We start from the raw sequence: 17971 nt of genomic DNA on the forward strand, positions 1-17971 counted from the left end.
GCACTGGAGGTCACCCAGCGCAGCAGGTCCCCAGGGAGAAACAGCGTGCCGGCGTTGCGTTAGCAAAGGAGAGGAGGGGATCAGCATGAAAATGCTTTTACGTGGAACTTTAGACACATCCCTTCCCTTCCTTTATTTAAAAGCCACGTTGTGTGTAACTTTTTAAGAGGTTTGTTCTGCTTATTTATCTACAGCTTTAAGGGACACCGGTGCTTTCTGTGCTGGGAAAAATGCAGGTGTTGGGAATTTGTTCTATCCTGGTGAAATTCCGACCTAGAGAACGAGATCTGATGTGAAGTAACATGTTTCCAAAGCATGTTTATAAGCATACACCTGTAATTACACAGAAGACTGGAGCAAACATCATCCAGAGAAGAAGTACTGTACGCAAAGGAAGGAGGACGGGCACGGAGAGAAGGACGGCAACTGGAGCTCAGCGGTCTCTGCTTCATACAAATTTTATCTTCTTGCTGAGATACTTGCACCTTGAATTTCCTTTTACTCCAGGTAACTGCTGACATCAGTGCCTCTGCATGCGTGAGTAAAGGTTGCTGGACGGAATCATTATTTTTCAAATGACGCTGAAATGCAGGTATTTGTGAGCATACCTCGCAGGTGTTTTGAACCCCACAAGCTGGGAAGAATTAGAGTAGGGGGGCACAGAGCAGAAGAGATGAACGAGCGCTGGAGCTCAACGGGTGTGTGCAAGCTCACAGAAAGCCCTGAAGGAAAATATTTTGGTAAGGAGACACAGCGCAGCCTACCCATCCCTCCTGGGGTGCTCTCCTGAGGACCTGACCCCATGGCTGGCACCGGCGCTCGCTGCCCAACAAGGAGGAGAAGGAGGAGGAGGAGGAGGAGGAGGAGGAGGAGGAATGCCGGCACCGCTCATGCCATAGGAAGCATTCCCCCAGTGCTGCTAACAGCCGCTGCAAAGGGCTGTTGTCACCTTTTACTGACATTTGGTTGCTGAACCGTGACCTTCATCGCTTTGAGGCGACTTGATCTCCTGCAAATACCTGTGTCTCAAGGAACATTTGCACCCATGGCTGAACAAACTGAAAAAATACTCTAACGATTTTCTGTAGAAGACCTTTTGCTGCTCAAAATAAACTGTTGCATCCATTTGCTCCTGCCTTTGCAAGTGTAACTGGCCCCAACATGTCAGCACCGCTCCATTTGGGAGTGCGGCTGCTGGGCTGCCTCTGGACAGGCACGCATGGTGCCTCAGTTTCCCCGGCTGCTGCCTGAGCTTGGGCAAATCACTTACTCTCTGTGTACCTCACTTCCTTATCTCTAAACTAGAGGTAGAGGTGGCTAAGATGGTAATAGTACTTCCCTACCTTGCAGCAGTGCTGAAAAGATAAATTCATTAATGAGACACCCATCTATCTGCTGTGCTGTGGGCCATAGAGATAAATAGACAGACCCAAGTGTATTCTGGCTGCGAAAAAAGACAAAATGCGGTCCATGCGTAAAAGTGGGTCTGTATCCCCTGTTAACACATAGAGGAAAAAAAAAAACCGCTGAAATAAGAGGATGGTGACTTTCTCCCTCTTTGTATTTATCCTCGCCACAAGTCTGTGAGCCATTTCAGTGCTCAAGAAAGTATGGATTAACATCGCTGATGTCAGCCGCCAGCATTGCATGCAGGCTTTCTGATAACACCCCGCTGTGATCTGCAGCACCCCAGATTTGTTCTGGCAAATCTTGCGCTGAAACTGTTTGAGCAAAATAGTTTATTATGTAATGTGCACAAATTACAAGCAGTAATGAACCCTTTTGACTGATTTTGCACCCAGGAAAAGTCAGACTGTGAGAAAGCAAGTTATTGTGACAAACTATGATACAGTATTACAGGCTGGCCAAGGAAGAATTTGAGTATAAATCAAATATTCCTGTTTTCCTGGCAGCTTTATGACATACGTGCATTTATTTTTGGCTTTGAGCTACATGTTGTCCATCTCAGTCAGGCAAGTTGCCCCATGCTAGCCAGAAGGATTTGCTGCGTGAGGCCTCTGTGAACTAGAAAGCAGACCTGGGAAGGCAAGGGCAAATGTATATTCATGTATTCAACCAGCGGTACAGATAAGAACAGAAAAAAACAAAGAAAAATATTAAAAAAAAAAGTCTAGGAGAAGAGACTTCAAAAAGCCAAAATTTTCAAGTCCCAGCTGTAGCATAATTAGCATTAAATTTTGTAGCAGTCATTTGGGAGAGTAAACAGAAAATGGAATACAGAGGTAGTAAACGATTGACATTTAAGATATAGCATTTACCTGCAATAACTACAGTCATGGCTGCTTTATGAATATCATGAAGTTGTGGGAATCCCACACCATAATTCAGCAGCATTTCCAAACTGAAGAAGAGGAATTACACAGCTGCCTCCCCAGAAGAGCAAACTCTGCCAGTCTGTCACAGGCAGGAGCTCGTCTGCTGGGAAGCCGGTGGTGAGGATCAGACCATGGCTTTGCTGGGGTTCTCCGGGCGATCTACATAATTTAGACTGCACAAATTTAGGAGCACTATTGCTGTGGCGTGCAAAATATCCGTGCTTCCCACTCGAAATGGAAGCTACGCAAGCAGGAAGAAAAATAAGCTACAATGCCAGCAGCACTGGAAAATACGTGTGTGCCCACAGTCTGTCCATTTATCTCTGAGTATATTGGTAGGTCTAATGAGAAATAGTCTCTCTCCCTACAGATCCTGCCTCCCTTACACGTCTTTAAGCAGTGTCCTGGATGGTGAGCTGCAGTGGACGTCTGATTAACACTCCACAGAAGAGATCACAAGCATTTGGTTGCTTCAGTTCACATGTCTACTTGGACTTGCAACTGATCAATGTCATGGGAAGTTAGTGAAGTAAACTATATTGTTGTAAATGACCTAAATTTAGGTCATTCAGTGCATCTGTATTAGCTATCCAGTGACACAGCTTGCACAAATGAGAACTTATCTAACGCAAAAAGGAGTTTTTAGGCTGTTTCCAGGCTTCTTTAGTGCTCAGTATCCTTTCATACTTTATCCAATTACAATTAAGTGGTGTTTTTAATCTTCAAAGCATTTTATAAACCTTACCTAATTAATCTTCGCAACACCTCTATGTGGCAGGTAAGCATTCATTAAGTATTTTTGATTCGTAATTAGGCACCAGCTAATCTTTTAAATAATTCAGTTCAGAAAACCTAAATTAAAAAAAATTAAATTTGATCCCCCTTTGCCAAAACAATGGGACAAACCATTCTTGTTTAATCCAATGAAGTCTCCTTCCATTTAGTTGGGGTTTGGAGAATCAACTCGTTTGATTGATTGAACACTCTAAGGTTCTTTATAATTGCACAAAGAAATCAAGCTTGATTGTTCTTGTCACTTGGGTATTGCACTGAAATTATGCTGTTAAAAATAAGTAGCACCATATGTGAGCAATGCATTGTTTTAGTTAGATGGAGATGGAAGGTTTTTTGGTATACTGTTGGTTGGCAGTTAAAGCATTGTGATTTTGCATCTGTTATCCACTCAAAACTTTACTTTGTCTTAGTTTTTTGAATTTCTTTGTAGTAAGTTAAAGTAAATAAGATTTTTTTATTTCAATCTGGGGCCGAACTCCACAGAAATCAGTTTACATCAGGAATATCTGTAGTAGCAATTAAACCACTGCCTGTCTTGTGTTTCTTTCAAGTACATGCTTCTGAACAATAGAGGCTGTAATTGTAATTTCTACAGAAGGCTTTTTGTATGCCTGAAAAACAAATAAGAAAACCAAAACCTCTTCATACCTACTATTATGATCTTGGAGTATTCACGTATATGTGAGTGAAAGAGAATTACAAATGAAAACAGGAAATAATACCTTGAAAATGTCACTTGCTTTTAAGTTCATAAAACAATTGCAAATCAAAGTCGGATTGGATTCAGAGCAAAATAAAAATTGAAACAAAATAAAAAATTAATAGTATGCCGTTGAGCTATTGTATTTCGATTGTGAGTATAAAATGTTCTACAACAGCTTAAGTAGAGGAGGAAATTAAACCGAGCATGGGAAAAGTAAATCTTCTTCTCCAGGGGCTACAATATTAAGCATCATAGGCAGGTTAGATTTTACATGCTTTAACATGACCTTGTTTTATACACCAAAGATTAGCATTTAAGCCTACATTTCAGCCTAGTATATACATATAAAAATAAATTTATATTGTTAAAATTGCAACTGTTGAGAGAACACGAGCCCTGACTGCACAGCATGTCCTTCTTATGCCACATTTAGAGTTGTACATGAATTTAGAGCATATACAAATTTGGAGATGGTTTTGCTCATTTAGAGAATTAAATTTCTGTAGGAGGATATTGGCAGTAATCTTGGTATACAGTCAAAGGCAGGTAATATCATCGGGCATTTCCAAAACAGAGTGTCATATCCATAACTAACCTGTAGAAATCCTTGCTGCAGGAGTGCGGATGCTGAAAAATTACAGTGACTGGGCTGGCTCATGGGAGAGAAATCCCTTTAAAGTCTCATACAACCCATGTCTGACTCCAGAAGCCCCTGAACAGGGGTTGCTGGAGATAGGTGATGTGCAAAGCTGAAACTATTGCCCTGCTCCTGCCCTTCCCTCTGGACAACCACCTTCGGCTGCCAGCAGGGACGAGCACCCGGGGCTGGTGGACCTCCGCCCTGGTGCAAGAGGTCACTTGGAAGTTCCTGCCAAGCATGCCAACAGGGTTGCAGAAAATAAAGCGAACCCAAGTGAGGGGTTGTCTTAAGACTGGGAGGAAACCAAGACTGAAGCAGCGGCTGCTCTGAGGTTGAACTTGAGCTGACGGGATGCGGTGCTGTGCACATATATACCTATGGGTGTGGGTGTATCTGTGTAAATGTATGTGTACGCACCTGGTATGTGCCTATCGGTCTGGGTAGTATGCATATTTTTAATGCACACATATATAAATGCTGAACCATACATCTGGGCCGTCGGTATTGATGGGTGTTGTGGGAGGACTGCTGGCTGCTGAGGTACTCTGACATTTCAGAAAATGCGGAGACCAGTGAGACCAGTGTCTTACCTCGGCAGTGGGTGTGCAGTGATTTTTGTGGTCAGTGCAGTAACATCTGTTTTAATCTCTCTGCTCAAGGAATGTGGTACCACAAATCTTCTGTTTCAGAGGACAAGTGTTTAATAGTGACAGTTGTTCCAGTAGTGATTCTGGCTTTAATCCCTTTCTTTTTAGCTTATCATTTGCTGTTTGCAATTGACTACTTAAAGCTGGAAATATTAGCATTGCTTTGAAAAGTAATGAAGCCGACTCGTGCATGTGGTATCAAGAGTATTATTGCTGGCTCCAGAACCAATTACTATTTGCATAATCAAATTCTTAATTGACGTTTTTCCTTAAGGTTGCAGAGTATAATCTATGCTTTTTTACCCCCATGTAAATGAGGGGAAGAAGTGAATTTCCAGTCGCATTTCTGGCTTCATGGTGAGGTGTGAGCCAGCATTGCGAGGCCTGCCTGTCATTAGCATGGCATGGCATTTGGATTTGCGTTACGGTTAGCAGCATGCGCTGCTCTTTTGTAATCCACAGATTGATCTTTTATCTGACTGTAGAGCAGATCTTCAATAACGTTAGCATGTTGTGTTCTCTCACATTTCTTTGTTAGTATTCATTCCTTTCATGGGGCTTGCCCATATATACATGTATACAGATGTATGTGTATACCCTATATTATTTTAATTTAGAAGCCTGAACTTCTGTAACTGATGTATGTTTTTCCTATACTGACTGTTAAATACTCCTCTGTATTTTTAATAGATTTTCTGTTGAGCTTGAATTTTTATGTCACTTTTGTTCTTTCTCTGAAGGTCATTTTACTACTAGGTCTGGCCATGTCTGTGCATTGTTTCTTGCTCCTTAGTACAGTTCCTTAATCTTAGTAAAAGCTTCCCTATGCTTTCTTCCTTTAGTGTTTTTGCCTTTCACAGTGAATTTGGCAGTTCTTGAAGAACAAACTGTTGTTTGTGATCTGTAGGCAGCAGCCTCAATACCTGGGGATACAAAATTTGCAAGTTTGTGTTGCTTTTCTACTAGGATTTGGATGGGGAAGTGGCTGTGGCCAAGAGTGCATGCCCAGGATCTGGTAATTGCTGTGCCTCCTTCGGGAGCACAGGGGGAGAAGCGAGGAAGGAATAGAGGGAGGAAGGTCAGGATAATTCATTACCGCCCAGAGAAATTCAGCAGGCAAAGCCTAAATTGGAAAGCTGTTTCAATCAAAAGTATTTTGCCACTGGAGGTATGAGTTTATGGACAGCAGTTGGATTCGAGGGATGGAGAATTCAGGAATACAATTCATATTTTCACTCTCTTTGACATGAAAGGTTTTGGGTTTTTCTTCTGTCTTTTTTCCCTTTGTTTTTCACTTGTTTGTTAAACTAGTAGATGAGAAGCAGCTTCTTAGGAGCTGTTACTCGTTTTTCATTACAAAGGCTGCTGTGCCTCTTAGCTGTGACATGGTTGTAGGCTGAGGCTCTCATAACTTCTGTATGTGACTTGGTTCTGCTCTCTGTTGAATATAATACTTCCTATGGTTATGAAACTGTATGCAGCTGGGGCCACACTTTTATTGTGGAGCTTTTTTTGTGGCAAGATTCAGAATACAGGTTTTGAGAGCGTGTCTGAAGGAGTCAGCTACCCCTGCCCAGGCCCCGCAGCCGGTTCTTGGAGCTCACCTCCCTCGTGCCCACCCAGCACGTGCTGTTTGTCCTGCCGCAATTCTCTCCCAGGCTGGGCAGGACTTCTAAATCTCCATTATGGTTTAAATCCCTTTTGAGCTCAATTGGGTGACAAGAATCCTTACCTACTATTACTTTGAATTAAGAAGTTAATCTTATCCATCGATAAGCAGCTAATTGTATCCAACCAGTATCAACAGGATATCACCAGGCATATATTTCACCAGGAGCTGGAGTAATGCACTCTTTAACTCTCCAGCTGTATTGTCGGGCTTTATTTGGTCTCTTTTCTCTTCTATCTGTTAGGCTTTTGTCTTTAACTTGTTTAATTAAAATCAGCTCAGTCCAGCCAGGCTGGAATGTCCAATAATAACTGCTTATTAAGGAGTGGAAGCTGTGCAGTTATTAATTTAAATTATTTTGTTCCAGAGCTTTTGCTCAAATTAAATGGAAAACCAAATTAAACAATGATTTAATTAAGTGGAAGAGAGAGAATGTAGAGGCAGATTTAGAAGGTGAAGATCTAAAAGCGGCGTATTCTTCCAGTTGTGACATCTAACAGATGTAATCCTTCATCAGCACAGCGAAGCAGAGATTTACTGTCATTCGGAGGATAATGAAGAAACCAATGACAAGAGTTATGTTACAAGATAAGAAACTAAACTAATGCAGATAGCTCTACAAACCTGAATAAAAAACTCCAGAGAAGAGATTAAAAGAAACAAAGCATGTATTGTTGGAAAGAACTCTCATACAGTTGAGCATTACTACATACTCAAAATTGCTGGAATACAATGACAAATTAAGTAATTTTATAGAATATATACACACTTATAGAACAAACTGTAAAAATAAACTTCATAATGCATTGGGATATTCAAGGATGACCTGCCATGAAATGAATATTTCAATAATAATCATGCCAATTTTTTCATGTTAATTAGATTTATTGTTTGTGTAGGCAGAGAGTTAGAAATCCCACAGTAGTAATAATTATCTCTTAATATTTCGTTTAATGTTCGATTATTAAGATATACTTCTATTGTAACAGGTTCACAGGTCCATTTTCAACGGATAGGAAACATTGTTTGCTAATTTCGAGAAGGTTCTCCAGCTAGGGTAGCATTGCCTAATATTAAACTTCCTGGCACTCTAGGTTGAATATTTAATCTTTAAATTCATTTATGGTAATTAGTTTATTATTTTCTGAATAATTTTGTTTAACAGTGTGTTTGAAATTATTCTAACCTCCTGCAGCTGGGCTATTTGAGATGGCAATGACTTCAGTTAGGGTCTCAAGTTGCTCTGGCAGCAATGATTGCAAGTTAAATGTTATTGTCATACATATTAAACATACATAAAACCAGATAATTATAGTTTTGTCTTTTTTAGAAAGTAGTCTTATGTGGTGGAGCTTTTTTGCTCTAGAAAGCCATTAGCATACTTATGAAACTAAATAATACAAGAAATGGTAATAGTGGAAAAAGACTCAAATTTAGCTTTTCCTTCTGTATCACTAAAGAATCTCTTTTAATATTCATTTTTCTGATTTTTCCCTTCTGATTTCATAATAAGGCCATGTTCCTAATTCACAATAAATTATATGAGGAAAGAGTCAGGTTCCAGAAGCCATTCTTAAAGCAACAGAATTGCTTTACAGTGACATATGTGGATTACTAGGGTATCTTACTTTAGAGTTGGAAAACACCTTGTTTTATACTTGAATAATGCCCAGTCCATAGGGAACCTAGTGTCTGACTACTGCCCTTGGATGTAACAGTACTATTATTATTATTATTATTGTTATTACTATGGGAAAAGTGGTTTTCCCATTACTACTCACCTATTGCCATTGCAGTCTACTGGCTATGAGAGTATAGAGGTGGCTGGAAAGGAAAATTACATCAAAGGATTTATTAAAATTCACCAAGGTTATGCTTAAGTTTTACTGACTTCGACGCATCTCGTTGGCATTTCTGCGGGCCTGTTGTCGATCATGAAACGGTACCATGCCGGTGGCAAGGAGTGGTCACAAACCAGGTCCTGAATCGCCGTTCGCTGCAGCTCCAGTGAGTCAAACCTGGTGCTGCGGTAGGGATTGCGGAGGACGCGGTGTCCCTCCGGTGAGCACTCGGGAGCTGGAAAGGGTGAAAAAGGACAAAGATTAAATAAATTAATTCAAGTTAATTCAAGTGGATACTGTTAATAACCGTGCTTAAAGGAGGGGTATGTCTCTTATGTTCAGATTGTTTAGGATTGGGCTAGTTTTCAAGGCAAACACTGGGAAAAGATCAAATTTGGAATTAAATAAATAAAATTGGAAGTTTGGTAACAAGAAGATTTTAGTTATCCAGATTTTCATCATATCTGAATCAGAACCAGAAACCTCAATCCTTTAATGTGATCTCAGTCTAGTTTTATGGATTAACATCTGAATTGCTCCTCCTCAGAAATCGAGTAACGTTTTGAGGTTCCAAAGCCCTGTGATCTTTGAAAATATGTGGGGTTTTTAGTTTAGTTTACTATATGCATGAGCATTTTAATCACAATATATATTGATGCTCAAGTATTGTCCTGGTTTCAGCTGGGATAGAGTTAACTGTCTTCCTAGTAGCTGGTACAGTGCTATGTTTTGAGTTCAGAGCGAAGAATGTTGATAACACTGATGTTTTCAGTTGTTGCTCAGTAGTGTTTAGACTAATGTCAAGGATTTTTCAGCTTCTCATGCCCAGCCAGTGAGAAAGCTGGAGGGGCACAAGAAGTTGGCACAGGAGACAGCCAGGGCACCTGACCCAAACTGGCCAACGGTGTATTCCATACCATGTGACGTCCCATCCAGTACGGAAATGGGGAAGTGGGGGGGCAGGGATTCGCCGCTCGGGGGACTGGCTGGGTGTCGGTCGGCGGGTGGTGAGCAATTGCACTGCGTATCATTTGTACATTCCAATCCTTTCATTATTGCTGTTGTCATTTTATTAGTGTTATCATTATCATTATTAGTTTCTTCTTTTCTGTTCTATTAAACCGTTCTTATCTCAACCCACGGGTTTTGCTTCTTTTCCCGATTTTCTCCCCCATCCCACTGGGTGGGGGGGGAGTGAGTGAGCGGCTGCGTGGTGTTTAGTTGCTGGCTGGGGTTAAACCACGACAAGTATAAAGTGCACTTCACATACTTTTAAATACATATTTAGAATAATGACAATAACAAATGCTAAAAAAGAGAAAACAAAATGGTGAAAAACAACAGTACAGGGTTTTTAGAAATAAGCTCAAGTTAGGCTTGCAAATATTCAAGTGACAGGTCAGACTCGCCTGAGGCATGTACCCATAAAGCCAAATACATTAGAGCTTCTGCGCATGCATCGCAAAGTTTGAATAAAAACTGCTGCCCCTCGACGTATGCTTGTTTACACGCCTGCCCTGTTTATTTTCATATATCTCTTGATTTTTTTACAGAATATTCAGTAGGTTTTTATCACCTAATAAAAAGAAGCCTTGCAGTGATTCTTTTAGAAGTTGTTTATTTTCAGAAAGCTTATCGTGTAGAAAAAAAGGCCTTGTCTTTATTATCTTAGCCATTTCTCTATGGGGCAAAGTCCATTTTCGCTGTGTTGGCACTGCAGAATGGGTCACAGGAGGAGGCTGAGGTGGAGTTGCTCTGCTTTATGCATCGGCAACAGAAGGCTCAGCTAATTTCTTGCTGCAGTAATCTTTAATCGCTCATGATGATGTAAGAGGCAGGGAGCACATTGCAGGAATTGCACAACCTGGTTTCAGGAGCAAGCCGAGCACTTAGCAAATCACCTCTTTGCACTGTAAATAGAGCTTATGTATGTATGTGACACCATTGACAGAGAATAAGACCCCTCCCCATAATATCATTTTTCAAATGTCATTTTTCAGATTATAACTCTGCTTTAATATTACGCCAGTGGCACTCTGAAACAGATTTATCATTTTTATTTTATTGACAAGATACTCAGAAGGTCAAAGTCAATCCATTTATGGTACTATTTTTAAAGATTATTTTTATTGTGCCAAAGGCAAGGCAATGGTATACAAGACAAATGGGGACAAAATGTAGCGTAACAGAGCCTTTATTGCAATTTTCAGGGAACTAAACTGTCAAAACGATAGTGCGATTCCAATGCAAAATTCAGCTGAATTAATACAGTTGCCTTTTTAAATAAAAAAGGAGTGCCCTAAGCTTTTCTTTTCTACAGGTAAGAGCCATTTTAGAGAGGGAACACTTGGAAATACTGCACCTCTAATTAAATCTGGGATCCGATTCCCTCCCTCAGATGTCCTTTCTGGGGATTTAGGCTCAGCGGTAGGGACCACATGGAGACGGTCCTTTGCCAATTCCCAACCCAAGGGAATAGGTGACATTTCAGTAGACCAACTATTTTATACAAATGAAAAGTTTACCCTATATTTAAAAACCATTAAAAAATGCAGACCCTCTCTGACCCCTTCAATATCACTCGGTGCTTCAGGAGTGTTAATGGGACCACGACTTTGGCTGAACAAAAGACAGAAGAATCTAAAAGTAAACAGCTCTTTGCACAGTATTGCCACAGGAATCCTGCAAGAGCATTGTAATATAATTAATTGCATTCACTTTCTCAATAATAATAATATCAAATACTCCCTTTAAATGTAATTAATAACCTTCTGCTCAATATGTATTAATTATAATCCAAATTCACACAACATGTTGCGGTCTTACCAATGATTAACTACTCTGTCTAAACAATGCAAATATATATTAGACACTGAGACACAGCTAATTATTTTTCATCCTTCGCATAGTTTTGTTTGCAGTAGAGCATATTAACGTTAGAGGAGTTGAACGCTGCGGATGGGACTTGCAAAGAGCAAGAAGGGGCTTGGAGGAGCACATGGGGGAGGCACGCAAGGTCAATAAGGAGAGGGGTGTTCACCCGTTAAATTTAACAGTATTTGGGACAAACGCCATGTGTTCACTCCTTAAAGACCATATATGTGAAGCCCTGGCTCAGGCAGCCACCACCTCTAAAGGTGTATTTTAGTCTGTATTTAATGTCAGAGTATGTTTATATACCTGTGACTGGGTTTAGTTATGCTTGCAGGCTGTCATTGAGGAGGCAGCAAGGCAAACTGATCCGCTGTCAGCTCCCCTGGAGCCAGACTGACAGATTTTGTTCTCACCCTGATGCAGATCAGACCGAACCACACCGGAGTCGATGGCGGTGCGCTGGCACGGAGCAGGAGGGAGAGCGAGCAAAAGCTCGCCCAGGTTTTGCAGCAAGCCGTGAGCAAAACAATCCCTCAGTTATTGAGTTTCCCTTGTAAAACGGTGCTTATTATGGCCTTATGACAGAATCATTGTAAATTTTAACATGTAAATTGCAGGCCATGGTACAAGTTAATTACTACTGCCTTTCCCGCAGAAATAAATAAATAAAGGCATCACTGTAATCAGACTATATTATGAAAATGCTATTTAGAAAAACCCCAAGAAGATACAGTTGAGCCCTCTTGGTTGTTCACCTGAGGGAGGCCCGCCTGTACCTTATGGTGACTGCAGCTACACTCTAATCAGATGAAGCCTTCCTCTTCATTTTTAATTCATGACAAAGTCAGATGCAGATGTCAAGTTTGTGTACAGTGATGAAGTGCTCAATATCACAATTGTCCCCCCCTGTTGTGGGAAACAATAAAAGTCCACAACCATGTCTTGTATGGAGTTGATGTTACTCTCTGGTGTGCAGGCTAGATTGCCTTTAAAAGGAAATATTTATTTCTTTACATACGAGAAACCTACACATTTAATTTAATTGCCCAGATTTATTCCTATAATTGCATTAAAAGAGCTTTTGAAAAAAATGCTGGCTTTTCAGGCAGCTGAGTGCTCATCGTCATTATCACCGTTCAGATTTCCTTCAGGAAGAAATTAAACTGTGCAGTGAGATTTTGCTACTCTCAGTTCAGAGTGTTGCTGGAATTACATGTTGCGTGGTAGCAGGCGCTTTAGTCTCCTGCAAAGAGCTGCTTCTCGAACCACCATCACCCTTGATATAGGCAAGGAGCTGTTGCTAAGACATAAGGATTTGTTCTCTTCAGTAGACTTCAAGCATATTTTTTTTTGAACCCAACAATTTTGTGGCAGCAACTTGTTGCAAAGACATACTGAGTAGCTCCTTTTTGACGCAAAAAGCAAACAAATAACAATACCTGTTGCAGCTGCTAAGTGAAAACAGCATTTGAATAACTGTGGCGGCATGATAAAGCAAGTCCCGTGGGGGAAAATCTGTCTCCACTGAAGCCATAAGAAAAGTTGCTGTTAATGCCTGGAGGTGGAGAGTCCCCTGACATTAATGCGCGGGAAGTTGTGATGTGCAAATGAAATGACGGGCAGCCTGTGGGCTCGCTGGGAAGAAGAGAGCCTCCTGCAGAAGGCAGAAGCATCCAAAAATATCCGATGGAAAAAGAGCAGAAAGTGGGTATCTGAACTGGTGTTTCATGTTGAAATACTGTTACGGACCTGGGGTTTGGCTCTCACCTAAAGGAAACATTGACGTGACCATGGCTGGGGGAAGACGTGCGTGTCAGTAGATCCTGGGGACAGCAGCAGCCCAGAAGCCCATTCTTGGTGGGTTGCTCAATATTGTACCGGGTGGGACTGAGATTCCACGGGGCTATACCAGGGACCAGCCAAAGCAGAGTGTTTTTAGGGCATTACTCTGGGGTCCCCCCAGTACAGGCCCACACATTTAACACCTTAAACATCCGCTGGCTGGAGCTTATTTCAAGCAGGTTTGTAGCTGGGTGGTCTGCAAGCAGCTGAGCTACACAGGCACTTTTCGGGCAGAGGTGTTGGTGGAAAAGATGCTGCTGTGGGGACCACCAGGCATTTGCTAAGGGTCCATCTGTCCCGGCTGTTGGTCGTGGCCATGGGAGGAAACATCAGACGTGTCAGGGAGGGATGCCAGGAAAACCGGAGCAGCAGGCTGAAAACTTGAAAGAAAATAATTCACTAAACATTTGCTTTTATTTTCTAAAGGCAGGTGAGTGCGGGTGTGACAGAGCTCTACCTGTCGCTCTTGCTCCCAGTAAATATCAGTGGCTTAGGTGGAGGAAGGTTTAAGAAGCTGTGAGATTTTGTTTGTTTGCTTTGAATAGCGGCTGCAAATCAAATAATATCAATAGGTGATGGCAGCTAGAACACCCTAAAAGAAATATAGTCCACAAGCCCAAGGTGCCTGTTTGTTTGGGGCAAAGTGGTGCCAGCCACGCAATATATTTAAAGGGCATTCTAAAGCTCTGGGAAATAGGTGGCAGATCACAAAATAATTTTTGTGTGGAGGGCGAATGAAAACCCAGTGACCGATCCAGGTAATACTACCCAACAGCACCATTTGGCAATGTGCTGTAATTGTTCTGTGACCAGGAAAGATATATTCCCAGACAGAGATTTCTTCCTCACTGTCGTCCCCCACATCATGGGAGCCTGGCTGGAGCTTTCCCTCAAAACTGCAGCGAGCCCCGGGGCCGGGGAAGCGGGGCTGCCCGCCGGCTTTCACGTGGCTTCGCTCAAAGGCAGAGAAAGGAGATGCTGGGGAGCTTTTGAAGTACGACATTTGAAAATATGCACATGTAGGTATATGTAAGTATGCGTATGTATATATGAGTGTGCATATATATATATATTCAAATTATGTAAGAGAATACTCGTATATTTGACATTTGTACGACAGAGTAAATTTTTGAAGTCTGTCTCTGGCAGGTTTTCAGATTTCTGCTTTTTGTTTCTTACAATCCATAGTGGAACAAAACATTTTCCAGAGTGTTTGAATTTCTCTTCACAGGAAAATTATGAAAGATTTTCAGTTGGAAAAATCAGTCTGAAACGTGTCGGCTATTAAGCCGTAACTCCAAATTAGTTGCAGATAAAGGATGTGTTTGCTTTCTTCTCTTTCTGTTTTAGAGACAGAAGGAAACCTTTTTAATCACCAGCCACTTCCATGCCTGGTGGCTGCATTTCACTGACGTAGCAAAGCTCAAGTGAAAGCTTCTGAAGCTTTCAGTGTGTCAGTGACATCCACTTCCCCGGATTATGATTTACCATACGTTGAAAGAGAGGTTGGTCAGAAAAGGAAGGCAGATGTTGGGAAAGGGAAATTCTTTCCAAGCTCTTAATGGATGTGTTCAAAATAACAGTAGAAGGCTCTGATGTGACAACATTTAAAAATTTCTTTTGCTGGATGCAAATTCCAGGTGAACAATAATCTATTAATAGATAGGGCATTTGTAGCTAAGACACATCTGACAGTTTATTACAGATAAAAGCTGCTGTCTTATTTAACCAACACTTGCTAAGATTTTAATGCAATTATTCCACACGCTGATGACAAAAATTTTATTCCTAAAAGTAGTCAGAGGCAGAAATTTGTTGTGAATGTGAAAGTGATCACTACATAAAAATGCTTGAACCATGCATGCTCCTCTAGTAGGTAAAATATAATAATTTTATAAAAAACCTTGATAGCTAATAAATAAAGCTATTTTCAGATAATTCAGAAGCAGAAGAATCTCCTACTGAACTGAAGTGATAAGGAAGCACATTGTGCAAACACCACACACTCATAATGGCCAGGTCTTGAACAAGTCATAATGCGTTCATAAGACAAAATTGATAGAGATAAATGAACCATTGTGTAAAATGAATGTAATTATAGAAAATTTGACCCAGGAAGAGGCTGAGCACCCGCTGAAAAGAATAAGACATTTTTCATACGTATTATTTGTACTGAATAACAGACAGAATTAAAACGAAGGAAAATCAAGCCAGGGAGGAACATGGTTTTCTAGGAGTCTGCTGCTTAATGCTTCCCCTTAGATATTACACTGGTCTGAAAATAAGGTGTCTTCTTGTAAGTCAGGGAACTCAGTATACAATTAAAGACTCTTTCACATGTATGTCTTACAGAGTAAGCGCTCTTCTTTTGAGGCAGGCTTTAAACTGTTCAGCTCTAGGGATCTGCTATGTTTGGAAAAAAAACATAGCCTGCAATACATCCTCCTGCAGTGCCTGAGTGTGGTCCAAGCACCAATGACAGAGGCAGTGATGTGGGCAGAGATCCCTTCCTCCCTCAGTCCCATGGATGCTCTATATGACATCCTTGATATATTGTACTTATGGTATATGTAACTGAAACTCTTACTAGAGATTGCTCCCAGCAGGCAGGATTAGTGAGTTTATTGCTTAATTCTTAGGGAATTCTTTTTTTCTGCACAAAGGCAATAGCACGGGGCCTTGAGAGAAAGTGTAGTTGAAAAAAAAATCCTCCTACCATCTCAAGTTGTTGTCTTTATGATGCATCCGAGTTTCATTTGCCTGGGAACAAGGTCACATATCATCCTGGTCTTCTATGAAGTAAAGCAATATACTATTGACAAGCCAAGGGCCAACGTTCAGTTCCAGAGAAAACAATTATTTATTCACGCTAGTATTTCTTATCTTGGCTTGCATTTCTATTTTTAACTTGTGGTTTAAAAGGAGGAATTGATTATATGAAACTTTTCTTCTAGTCTGTGTTTCCCCTGAATGCTTTGCAGAATAATGTACTACGTACAGCTCGCACAGGAGGACACAGATAGAGGCAGACATGCATTTTGCATAGGGCCAGAAGAGGTGTCAAGAGGGGCCAACAAAATAGGTGACAACAAGGGGTCCCTGCAAGAAACGTGAGCAAAGTCTGAGGAACTTCTGGGCAGTTTAATGTGGAGTTTGGAGCACTGTCACAGGAGAGGTGCTGAAAAGCACTTTCTTCAGTGGTCCTTAAATAGGAAGGATGAAGGAACAAGTATTTTCAGGGACAACAATGCATGTGTGGCCAACTGACCTGGATGAGCCAAGAAGTTTCCAGAAGAAGTGTTCTTTAAAATGTTTTGGTCTCCAGGACTGGCTATCTGGCATCTCTCATCAATGTGGGCCCAACAGGGATGACACATGATCACATAGATAAAAAACAATGGGCAGCTGGACAGGACAGGTGAAGTCTGTAGTTCCCCCGCTTTGCGAAATATAACCTCATCTACTGAATGTGCCAGTTAGAAAAGCAACAAAGCCAAATTGTGTCAATTACTCTATTAAATTTTACCAAGTCTCATCCTCGCTAATTCTGGCTCAGCTTCAGAGCCAGGAAGGCTGAGCATCTGAATATAGAAATCACTTACTATTGCTGTGTCAGAAGAGAATTAAAAACCTCATAAATTTCCTCAAGTTATCTCTAAGTTAATGATGATGCCTTTAAGGACTTCTGAGCAATCAATAAAAAGAAAATTATAATTATTGTTATTGATTGGTCTATTTTGCTCTCATCCCTCAGAATGAAGAAATGAAACAAAATGAAAAGGTTCTTTCTTACCTCCTAATCTCAGTCAAACATACACTTGCAAATGTAGCTTTCCTAAATAGCAGTAGCAAAAATGAACTCACATGTTTTGATTTTAGAACCCACTGGGCTCTATTCAGATGGAGATTTGATTTCCATGGTTTACCCCTTTGAGAGCTGGAGCTGTTTCCATGCCTCAAGTGCGACGCAGGCTAATTACAATTTGCGAGCCACACATTTTTCCAGACTGCTCCCATGGCAAATGCTGAATTTTGGCCACATTTCCCCCCATTTCTTCAATTTAATTCTGTATGTGGATGACAGAGCATTGGGGAAAGTGTCACCACTAACTTATTATTGTCAGTGCATCCAGGATGCGGCAGAGACTGGCAGAAAGATAAGGGGACTCCGACTGAAGGCAGCTTAGCTCTGCCAAATGCCAGATCCGTGCGTGTGTCCTGGGTGTGATTTAGTTCCTAATGTATGCAGGGTGACGAGGCAATTTTTCCTGCTATTGTTTTGCTATTATTCATCGCTATTATTCATTCCGTTCACTGGCACAATAGTGGTTTCCGCAGCTGCACACTCCTCACATGTTTATAATGGGCTTTTCTGTCAGAGTTTTGACATTTAAGAAGAATGGTTTGGTTTGCTCTTGCTTTTGGAGTAAGGCTTTATTCGTTAGCGTTCTGCAGCAATGTACATGGACATGCTCCACTTCCCAACTAATGCACAAACCTGGAAGGATCTCACCACCTTCCTACCAAAAATTCAGGTCTTCTTTGAGCCTGTCCTTCACCCTCTCGTAGGCTGCCCACTCTTCGAAACTTGGAGCAAGTTGATGCAAAAGGGGCTCGACACATA

The 17971-nt window shown here is 41.1% G+C and overlaps 1 protein-coding gene across 1 annotated transcript in view; it reads right to left on the minus strand.

The window, feature by feature from the left end:
- The window catches only part of LOC128144630 (von Willebrand factor D and EGF domain-containing protein-like), a 190550-nt gene that overhangs the window by 142649 nt on the left and 29930 nt on the right, over positions 1 to 17971 (minus strand). Inside the window, exon 2 of the mRNA XM_052793761.1 lies at positions 8682 to 8866. Within this exon, the coding sequence (XP_052649721.1) occupies positions 8682 to 8866 (185 nt within the window). The remainder of the gene's footprint in view (positions 1 to 8681; positions 8867 to 17971) is intronic.

The sequence above is a fragment of the Harpia harpyja genome, chromosome 7 (genome assembly GCF_026419915.1).
Source record: "Harpia harpyja isolate bHarHar1 chromosome 7, bHarHar1 primary haplotype, whole genome shotgun sequence".
Lineage (NCBI taxonomy): Eukaryota > Metazoa > Chordata > Aves > Accipitriformes > Accipitridae > Harpia > Harpia harpyja.